The sequence below is a fragment of the Zeus faber genome (assembly GCF_960531495.2).
Source record: "Zeus faber genome assembly, chromosome: 12".
NCBI classification, from domain to species: Eukaryota; Metazoa; Chordata; class Actinopteri; order Zeiformes; family Zeidae; genus Zeus; species Zeus faber.
Genome location: NC_137196.1, coordinates 18,223,889 through 18,235,267, shown reverse-complemented (window position 1 = coordinate 18,235,267; position 11,379 = coordinate 18,223,889). Strand labels below are relative to the sequence as shown.

At 44.7% G+C, this 11,379-nt stretch overlaps 1 protein-coding gene across 1 annotated transcript; it reads left to right on the top strand.

The window, feature by feature from the left end:
* The first annotated feature begins 491 nt into the window (after nucleotides 1-491).
* Nucleotides 492-11,280, top strand: sppl2 (signal peptide peptidase-like 2). Its single transcript, XM_080011572.1, has 15 exons — nucleotides 492-588; nucleotides 1,136-1,252; nucleotides 1,978-2,160; nucleotides 2,706-2,795; nucleotides 3,224-3,363; nucleotides 4,897-5,039; nucleotides 6,124-6,220; nucleotides 6,369-6,485; nucleotides 7,084-7,165; nucleotides 7,716-7,790; nucleotides 7,899-7,961; nucleotides 8,070-8,169; nucleotides 8,324-8,401; nucleotides 8,759-8,919; nucleotides 9,608-11,280. The coding sequence occupies exons 1-15, from the start codon at nucleotides 541-543 to the stop codon at nucleotides 9,755-9,757; spliced, it is 1,644 nt and encodes a 547-aa protein (XP_079867698.1). The 5' UTR covers nucleotides 492-540; the 3' UTR covers nucleotides 9,758-11,280.
* The last annotated feature ends 99 nt before the right edge of the window (nucleotides 11,281-11,379 follow it).

The window sequence follows — 11,379 nt, the reverse complement described above, 5'->3', positions numbered from 1 at the left end:
AATAACAATAGAACATAAAATATAATAATAATTATGCCATAATGTGTGCTCAAATATAAGCATACTCTGTGCAATTTGGCGTTGCGTAATGCCATTATTTTAGTGTGTTCAAGTCGACAAAGAATATTGTTGGTGTGTGTTTCTCAGGTTTTGGAGAATTTATTCCATGCCATGCATAACGTAAAGTCACCGCCATTTTTAAATAGCCCGGCAACGCCTCTCCCCCCCCGAAACCAAAAAAAAACCAAACCATGAAATATTTCAAAACACAACGGTAATGTTTCTATTATTGCAACATTTCCACGGAACAGCCGTTTCCATCCCGCTGGCTCGAAAACGGACTTTTAATCGAATCGCGCGTTTGAGCGACTCTGATCTCCAGCCAATCAGCGGCCGGCTCTTCCCTGGCGTTCTGGAAACCGACCAATGACAACCACGCTTGAGGGAATCGGGCGGGCCCCGGCAGCGAACCAGCTGGTGGGGCGCTCCGTGCCGCCGCTCACTGCTGCGGATGGGATCAACAACAACAAGCTAGGCAACATGAGGGTCCCTGCAAGCCTGCTGTGGGCCTCGCTTCTAATCCACAAGGTCAGGGTTTTTTGGGTTGTTTTGGGGTTTTTGTTTTTTTTTTAAATCGTCGCGAATCCTCCTTGACCCACACGGGGAGCCGACAAGTGGTCGTTGAGATAACCCCCTTAAAGCGTTTCTGCCGTGGTTAGCTGACTCGCTACGGAGCGGCTCCGTTAGCTTGCGGAGACCGGGCCCCGCACCCCCCCGCCCCCCCACCCACCCCGTACTTTAACTCATACCCACCGGGCCGTGTAGCGTGCGGTGTCGCCGCACGGACCCGGTACTCCGCGGTACCTTTCGTTGTGCCCGATTCGAAGCTGCGAGCGTTTGGGCCGCACTGGGAACAAGTCGTCACTCGCGGAACAACTGCTTGTGCACGTTTCGTTCCTTCCGTTGCAGGGTGTTCGGATTCCTGACACGGCCACAGCTACATCTGCAGTGCTTCTTGTTACTTTCCCCCTGCGGAACTTAACAAGTGTGCGTTCTCGTTAAAGGCAGGGGCTGTTTATGCGGAAAGAAGCTGATTGGATCCGTGGGCTGATGAGGTTGTATCTCCCCTCCTCAGGTGCTCGGGGAGTACGGCATGGCCCATTTCAGTGACAAGGGGAAGAGCAAGGGAAAGGATTACTGCATCTTCTTCAACTCCCAGTGGGCACGTCTACCTCAGGACCTCAACAAGGCAGTGAGTGAAGAGAAGGGTGTTTGATTGTTTAGAATTAGGGTACATCCCTATGCAGGGCTGGGTATTACTATACTAGGATACCAATACCAGTGCAGTCAAAGTGATACTGACGCCAGTGGAGTACTTGATTCAAAACCTTTTCTCTTACTACACCCATTATGTGAACGGAAGCGTTCGGTTGTGTAAAATGCCACAACTCCTCTCCATCCAAATTAGTTTTACACCAATACATTTTGAAAGCGTTCAAATCATTGAAATGTATATTAATTAAATGAACAAAACTGTACAACTAAGTATTTGTGCAGTTTCATCTTCAACAACTAGCCAGTAGAGGAACGACAACAGCAAGGAAAACGTCTTTCACTGTGCGCATGGACACCTGACGTTTTTTTTTTTTTAAGACCGCCTTGTGAACCTATCCTTTAACAGACTGTTTGTTGTAGCTGCTGCTGCGGTCGTCAGCCAATCACACGTCGCATTAAATCGAAGAACGCTTGCTGTGATTGGCTGCGAGCGAAACCATACAAACGGTAACTTCCTTCTAGATCTGGGGACAAAAATTCCCCATAGACATTATTTTCTCCATCTTCTTTAGTCAAGTCATCACTTTAAAAGTTTAAAGGAGATCAAACTAACATTTTTTTCTTATTCTTTCCCCATTTCGCTTCTCAATTGAAAAATCTGTGAATTTTCATGAATTTGTGTTTCTGGCCCTCCTTCCCCAGTCACGTCTCCCAATCTACGACTTGACGGCATCGGTCCTGTGCTCGGCCTCTGAGGTGCCGGAGGGGGGCTTCCCCAACCGCATCCCCATGGTGATGAGGGGAAACTGCACCTTCTACGAGAAGGTCCGACTTGCCCAGATCAACGGTGCTAAAGGCCTGCTCATCGTGAGCAAGGACCGACTGGTAAGGGCAGGATACGCTCGACAAACAGTGTGTGAACAGTGTTAAGACCACAGGACAAGGCTCAGACTGGGGTTTCACTGCGATTTATACCTATAGACTATTTAAAAATCATATATATACAAATCAGTGAGTGGGGTGCCCAGATCGGAGTCAGAATCTGTAGATGTGTTTTTCGAGAGTGTCATGGCTTTAAGGAGGAGCTCTGTTACTGGGCACAAATACTCTGTACTTATGTGGGGCCCTTATAGTAATATTCATAATTAGAAACAGCTACAGTTTTTAAATGGCCATCTTGGACTCTACTTGATATCGGGAAAAACGAGGAAAACATGGTTCCTGTCAGCATCAGCCCTCGTCGGTTGTTGCAAAAGTCAAAGTTCACATTTAAACGGCCTTGTAAAAGATATGTGACGTAAAGTAAATGTGTTTAACTTATTTTAGCGTAGCTGTGGGTGGTGTAAAACGTGTGCAGTTTTCACCAGACATGCCTCAAAACAGTGCTTTCATGTTTTTATGCTTATTTAATGTCCTATCTTTTCTCACAGACGCCACCAGCTGGAAACAAGACCCAGTATGAGGAGATCGACATCCCCGTCGCACTGCTCAGCTACTCTGACATGCTGGACATTAGCAAGGTAAGAGAACCTTTACACACACACACACACACACACACACACACACACACACACACACACATCCAGGTGCGTGTAACCTGACAAGATGAGAGTCAGATAACATAACACTTTAATAATTCCCGGGAGGAAATTTCAAGAAATGTAAGCCACTTAATGCCTTTGTAACGCTGGAAAGTGAAGTACTTATAATTATTACACAACCAGGTGACAGGATAACTACAATATGAAATAGGCTGTATGGTGTGATTTGGAAACCCACCAATGAAAATCACACATTTTGGATAAAAACCAATGGAGGATTGTGCGAGTCCCCTTGTTGACATATTAATTTTATTTATCTATATAACAAGTCATGTCCTCACACTGTCATGGATTTCCTTGGCACATGGTTATCTTTTTATTTATTTTATTTTTTTTCATCTCTGCAGAACTTTGGGCAGGGAAGAGAGGTGGCCATGTATGCGCCCAAGGAGCCCGTGGTGGACTACAACATGGTCATCATATTCCTCATGGCAGTAGGAACGGTAGCCATAGGAGGCTGCTGGGCCGGCAGCAAGGACAGCAAAAAGTAAGAACGGAAAACTCAAAGACGGAGTGAGAAGGGACTTAGCACTTTGGAAAGATCATATCACAATTTCATTACAGGATCTACTGTACGTCTTAAGCCATTTTCAGTGAATTTCACACTGTTTCGTCACGGCTAAATTTGAACCAAAGTAAACTTACTGGGGCGTCCTGGTGGCTGAACAGGATAAGCATGCGGGTTCGAATCCGGTCCGCATTTGCTGCTCGTCTCTCCCTCTCTCTACCCCCCATTTCCTGTCTCTCTCCACTGCTTTCTACAATAAAAAAAAAAAAAAACGGTCCAAAGTAAACTGGGCCATCTCGGGACTTTTCGCTTAAATTTAATTGGAGAGTGTGTGTGTGTGTGTGTGTGTGTGTGTGTGTGTGTGTGTGTGTGTGTGTGTGTGTGTGTGTGTGTGTGTGTGTGTGTGTGTGTGTGTGTGTGTGTGTGTGGGCTCGGTGCTTTCCCGGGAGACGCTTGTGCTCATGAGCAGCCTAAACAGCCTGCGCTGAGACATGCCAGAGGGCAGTGCTACTGTCATCCGAGGCCAAGTGAATCTAGAGTCAAAATCAATCTCTGTTTTCCCCTCCACCTCCCCGGTTACCGTGGCGACCATGGGTAGGGTCAAGTGGGGTGTCTTGACACACTGGACCTATAATGCGGATGGGTCCGGTCCAAAAAAAGCAACAGCTCTGAAAACAGTTTGAGTGGAAAGCAGGGCTTTCAGCGCCAAGAGGTTTTTCCACAGAGCAGGAAAGGTGCGAGTGAAATCCCGTTGAGTTTTTGTTGTTCCAGGACGCTGTAAAGACGGCAGGAGGAGAAAAACCCAAAAAGCAGTGATGATTGTAGAGGCGATTACGTTTTGGCCTTCCAAACACAGTGGTTTCAGCTGCATTTGTTATTTAACCTATCAGCGATGAACAGCGTCATTGGTTCCCCCATGCTGAGCACATATCAAAAGTCTACAGATCAGATCAGATCTGCACCGTGGGCTGTGGAAACACAAGAATTCCGGTTATCCGATGTGGTGCAGTTTCAGGTGGGAATGGGCCTCCAGACACTGTACAACAAACGTGTTCTCTCCCATGGACGGGGTTCTTACCAGGTCCTTGAGGTGCTTGAAGTGCCTGAATTTTTGTCCTCAGAAATGTAAGCACTGGAGTACCTTGAAATGTGCCGAAGTGTTTGGGGAAAAAGTCCTTGAAAAAACACCATAATTGAAAAACGTGTGATATTCCCACTGCTTTGGTTATTAAAATGGTAACTTAATAAAAACATTTCCAGAATCGACATTGGTGATTTCATTTCGTTACCCCGGAATGAACAGGGCTTGGATCACTCTGGCGTCGGACCAGACGGCCTTTACATGAGAACGAGAAGTCGTTCTAAATATACGGAGAAGGCAGCATCGTCATTATCAACAGCCACTTGTCCCCATGAACTGAAGGATTTTGCCAGGATGAAATAAGTTGAGTTTGGCAGTCTGAGCAGACTGTTCCCTCATTGTTTCCCTTGTGTCTCCGTCCCCTCCTGCAGGCGCTACATGAAGCACAAGCGGGACGACAGCACCGAGAAGCAGGACGAGGAGACGGTGGACGTCACGCCCATCATGATCCTGGTGTTCGTGGTGATGTGCTGCAGCATGCTGGTGCTGCTCTACTACTTCTACGACTACCTGGGTACGGCCAGCACCAACCTGCGCACCCATAATATCCCTCAAAGCCACCTTTCTAAAAAAAAAAAAAAAAAAACCCCCACAGCTAATATTCTTATTTGCTGTCCATTGTTCATACTGGTTTAGACTTAAGTGTTGTTTTGGGGTGGGCCCTTGAGTCTCTTTGGTCTGAAGCCAACAGCTCCTCGAGGTGTCTCTGTCTTACTGAAATTACATTTAAAAGTGTGAGATTGTCTTAATTGAATTAGAATTGAGGGAAAGATGTTGCAAGTAGTGGGGTGGGGTGGGGTGGGGTGGGGGGGCAAAATTAGAGATTTCAGGCAAGCACAAAGGCAACATCTGTGTGACCTCACAATGTTACAGTAACTGAAACTATCACGCCGAGTCGATGCCAAAGTTCTGAAAAGGTGACATCACTCGTTTTTTTTAGCAGCATTGGTTAACAGCTTTTACTGCGACTGTGTTGGAGCCAAAACAAGCAGTAACAACATCCAGGAAAGCTGCACAACACAAACCAAGAAGAAAAATAATGCAAACTGAGGAGAGCAGCTCCCAATAGGCAGTAATAATAACCAAAGCATAAAATATGAAAATAGAAATATGAAAAAGAAAGTGGCAATATATGTGGAAAAAGTGAAAAATACAAGACAACTCACAGTTACCTGTACAGAATGATATACAGTATAGAGATGGCAGGAAAACGGAAAAATAAACCTGAAACATTAAAGCAGGATAAACCTGAAGTATTTACTATAGAAAGTAGAAGTGAAGAATAGAAGTGAAGAATAAACCCAAATTGTTGTTAATTATTTTTTGTGGTTTTTTTTTTTGTTTGTTTTGTTTTTGTTTTTTTGTAATAACAGAGCAGGGCTGAAATACAGGTTAAAATCAATGTTATTTTCTGTGTTAACATTGAAATCCTACCGTGTCCTGATGCAGCCAGTGATTGTGTAGTTGAGCGCTGTGCTTTGCCTTGTTGGTTCGGGCAACTTTCAACTTTGAAAGTGGATAGTTGATTCAGTAGTTCTGATGGCGACGTCACGCTGCTTCACGCTCTCGCTGTATCTCCTCCTTCTTGTCTCTTCCAGCCATTTGGGTGATCGCCATCTTCTGCGTGGCCTCTTCCGTCGGCTTATACAGCTGCTTGTGGCCATTTGTGCGCAGACTCCCGTTCTGCAAATGCAGGTGCGTCTCCGCCCAATCAAAAACGTGCTTTTGAGGGTTGCCCCCTCCCCGCCGGGCCATGAATAAAGATTTTTAAGAAATTGTACATTCGTTGATTATTGCTGAGGTGTTTGTCGATTTTCCCCGTTTTTTTGTGTTGCGTCTGCAGGGTCCCCGAGAACAACCTGCCGTACCTGCACAAGCGGCCGCAGATCCGCACGCTGCTGCTGTCGGCGTTCTGCGTGGCGGTCAGCGTCACCTGGGCCGTGTTCCGTAACGAGGACCAGTGAGTCCCCGGGAGGCACCGGCACAATCCCAATAAAACACACACACACACACACACACACACACACACACACACGTTAAGGGCAGTACATCTGAAGAAAATACTTTTTTTTTTGGGCGTATTGTGTGATGGGTTTTTCTCTCGAATTGGGGGAGCGCAGAAGGGTTGGAGCCAGTGATGTGTCATTTAGAATGTGATCCAGTTTCCCTCGGTTGTTTTCTATCCCAAAAATAAATGTAAAGTCTAGCTTTTAAAAAGCTCTCCAAAAAAAACTTTGTGTGCATTATTGCAGTACTGGCATGTCAGCAAAACACACCCTGGAAGATAAACTCATAGTAGCAATAAGTAAGTAAAGTTTTTTTTTTTGTTGTTTTTTCCCACTAAGCTTTTCTCTTTCGCTCGTGTTGCTAAATAAACATATTTAGCACCACGAGCGCTCCGCAGAAGCAGGGATATAAGAAAACACAGTGTCTCGCCGGCTTCTCCCCGCGCACAGCGCAGCTTGGTTCCTTGCTAAGTGTTGTTCGCTGCGTGTGTGAGTCCCAGCGTGGGCCCCGCTAAGAGTCTTTGCTGCTCCATATGTCGTGTCGCTCCGCAGGTGGGCGTGGGTATTACAGGACACCCTGGGGATCGCCTTCTGTCTCTACATTCTCAAAACAATCCGCCTGCCCACGTTCAAGGTGGGTCAGCGTCGTCACGGCAACGCTGGCATGCCATCCCTCCACGACACCCGAGCCCTTGTTGTTGCTGTGGTTGCTGTTGTTTGCTGTTGTCGCTTGCTATTACCCCCAAAATCCTTCCTATTGGAGAGGAGTGGGGCCACCTGGAAAATGGAAAAATATTGGTATGTGGGGAACGTGAAAAAATTGAATGATCAAGATAAATCGCAGAATCCTGAAAATAATGTCAGAATGCTGACTTAAATCTCAGAAATGGACTACTTTCTTGTCGTAATTGTGATTATTATTATTATGTTTTTCTCAGAATTCAGATTTATATTCTAGATTCTTTTTCTGTAATTCAGATTTTCTTTCCTCATAATTGTGAGAATTCTGGGACAAATTTTTATTAAATCAATTTTTAAAAATACATCGCATATGCATATTTGACCTCTGACCCCAAACTTTATTTTCCCTCCTGTGGCCGTACTCCTCCTCCGTTCTAGTGGTTTTGCATTATACTGTGTTGTTGACAAATGACTTGATGTCTCTCCCGTCCTTCTCTGCGCAGGCCTGCACTTTACTGCTGGTTGTCCTGTTTGTCTATGATGTTTTCTTTGTATTTATTACCCCCTTCTTCACAAAGGTACGTCTGTTTTATTTTTTTTTTACGGTTTTATCTTTTTAGACTCTCACAGAAAAGCCAGTTATAGCGGGGCGGAGCTGCTTTCTAACCCGTGCCCTTCCTCCACAGAACAGGGAAAGCATAATGGTGGAGGTGGCGGCGGGTCCCTCAGATTCCTCCGTGCATGAAAAGGTGCGGCACCGGTTTCCACCTTCCAGGGTTTTCTCGAGGAGCCTCGAACGTTTTCGTGTCTTTCCGTCGCGCGCTATTTGAATCAGCGTCCATCTTCGTGTTTTCCAGCTTCCCATGGTGCTCAAAGTGCCGAGGTTAAACTCCTCCCCGCTGGCGCTCTGCGACAGGCCCTTCTCCCTCCTGGGCTTCGGGGACGTCATTGTACCGGGTAACACACCCTGTTATTAAGACATTACGAAAAGCCTGTTCGCTATTTTATTGTTTATCTTTTATTTTTTCGCTTAAAAAATAAATCAAATTAATTAATTTAAAAAATAATAATAATTAAAAAAATTAATTTCCGAGTGTCTCTGTGTGTCTAGGTCTGCTGGTCGCTTATTGTCACAGGTTTGACATTTTAATGCAGTCGACCAGGATCTACTTTGTGGCCTGCACTGTGGGTACGTACATGCTCACGCTCATGAGAGCAAAGATGCACCCTCGCTGAGTAACCACCGCTTTTAATCATTTGCTAATTTAGCCACGGAAAAGGATGCTGAACAATTTAATGTCAGCATCCCAGGAATGCGCTGCTTAAAGCAACGGCATATGATGTCACTGCCACTGGCATATGATGCACTGCTACCGTGCTCCAATTTACGTGGGATTTAAATAGCACTCCCAACGCATGTTTTCAACCTTGTATTGTGACCACCATCTTTCCAGCATTAATTAACTGTGTAACGCGATACGAGGATATCTGAGTTTCACGACGACACAGAAGGCAGGAGTCAACAATTTTCTCTTCCCCCCCCCAGCCTACGGCATCGGCCTGCTCATCACCTTCGTGGCTCTGGCTCTGATGCAGATCGGTCAGCCGGCCTTGCTCTACCTGGTGCCTTGCACTTTGCTCACCAGCCTGGCGGTGGCGCTGTGGCGCAGGGAGCTGTCCCAGTTCTGGACTGGGAGTGGATTTGTGGTGAATACCAGTTTGATATGAGTGACTGCTGCTGCTGCTGCTGCTGCTGCTGAAGAACGCTCAAAACACGACATGAAAAAAAAGAAAAAGAAAAAAAAAAGCCCAAGCAAAAATAATAACAGCCCCAACCACCACAAAACACTCTAGTGCAAAGTAACGTAGAACTTCCAGTTGAGTAATCCTCCCCCTTTCTTCTTTTTTATTATTATTATTATTATTTAATGGCTTCAGCTCTGCAAACACCTCCTATAACACCTCCATCCCCTCCACCACGCTCCCTTTCCTCCACCTCTTCTTTCTCTTTTCTTCTCGGGCGCTGAGGGCTCTGCTGGTTGAACGTCTCTGTTTGGGTTCCATGTCGTCTTTCCTTTTTACTTTCCAGCACTTTTCAACATTTAGATCATTCCTGATACAAACGGGTTATTTAAGCACACCCTGATTATACCTCTTGATTACCAAAGATCATATGTCTCTGTATTCTGTCGGTTCTCCACATTACAATAATGCCTCTGCCATCAGACAAATGGAGCTCAAAAGTAGAAACGATCTGAAGCCTTCATTTAACTCATCTGGTGCACAGAGGAATGGCTATTTGTCTTGTCTTGTCTGACCCTTGATACTGCGCATAAATGTGGTGTGTGCGCTGCAGTGGACTCACCCCCTCCGTTGTCGTCCCCCTCCCCTGCAGCCTCCCATGGTGCTCGCACCGATAAACTGCACCCAAACAGCGGCGCCGCCAGAGGACGCCCCGGCCCACCCGGAGCCACAGAGCACAGAGGACCACGCCCAGAGCCAAGACGCGCCTCAGGAAACGAAAGAGGGAGGCAAATCCGAATAATAAATACAAAACTAAAAAAATAAGGACCTCTAACACGACCATTTTTACAATTGATTTCATGTTTCGTCATTTCAAAACTGTTTGTTTTTGTTTGTTTTTTTAATCTACTTGTACTACTTCTAGGTAGTAGCATCGTCGAACGTTTGTGGTGGACATTTTAAGTGGAGATATCACAGGGAAGGTCAGAAGCATTTGAATTGGGAAACAAGGACTGGAAATTTATATATATATATATATATATATAAATGAGAGGATGAAGGAGAAGAACTGGAAGTGGCCAAAATATTTTTTAAAAGGAGAAAGACTCCTATGATGACGTTAGACCTTGTGTGGGACTCTTTCTTTTCTTGTTTTTTTTTCTTTTATATTTTGAGGAAACCAGAGACTGACGCTGCATCGCTGATGGTACAATGATATTAATGCTGCACAGGGAACGAGATGCGACACTAAAAACGACTTTATAGCTGGACACTAATCCCCCTTTTTAAGTCATTAAGAAAAACCTCACCCGGGACTTTGGGGAGAAAGATTGACTCACCCCAGTTGTTGTGAAGGGAATATATTACTTTCAATATTGTTTTATTTTCCATTATTAGCGGATAGTGACTGTTAACAATATTCGACACGACGGTGTCAAGTTTCACCAGTTCTAAGCTGTGGTGCTGTCATGGTTCTTTGGTTTAACCAAAAGGTACCAGCTGAGATTTCTCTTTTTTGTCTGAAAAAAAGAAGTAATTTTTTTGGATATATTTAATTTTGCATGCTACAGTTTTGATTCGTCTGTGTTATAAAATGGACACTTTTGTAGGTATTAGTGGAGTGATGAGGCAGATGCCCACATTTGGATGTTTTTGTTTTCATTTTAAGTAGATTTTTTTTTTCCTATTGTCTTAAGAATTGAGTTTTGGCCTTAATGTGTCCATGGTTAGAGAGAGAATGTGGGTTTAAAAAACAAAAAACAAAACCCTTAAGCATTTACATATGTTCCCATTCATACTTTGCACAATGTTTTTATTCTTTTATTATTATTATTATTATTATTATTATTGGGAAGAGAAGAGGAATGTGTACTATTGGTTCACTCTTGTCTATATAAATAAACATGAGCACATGTTGTTCAGAAAAAAACCTGTAATTCATTCATCAGTTTGGGTTATACTCCTTATGTGCTGATGACTTCCAAAGGGTTTTATCTCCTAAATGATGGGACACAGACACGTTATCATGTGCAATTTGATCTAGAGGTTTGTTTTTGGGTTCCTCGTTAGGTGTAGGACCGATCGGTGGTCCTGGCCCGGCGGTTCTGGAGTTACGGCCCAGAAGCTCCTGGGCTGAAACCCCAGGGCCACGCAGTCACCCTGTACAAAGTAAACGATGGCGAGTGTGACATTTGTGAATAGATAAGTTAAACGTCCAAGTCGGAAACGGGTTTCTCACCAGTGTCGTTTGGAGCCACAAATCGTTTTTTTTATTAATTTTTTATAACTTAAGGACTCAATAAAATCAAGGAACATTGTATTTGACATTGGCTGTATTGTGGTATATATTGAAAGAAATGCGGAGTGGGATCACGGTTCTCAATCTTGCACCGGCTTTAACCTTAATGCTGCTTGGAAAGGACT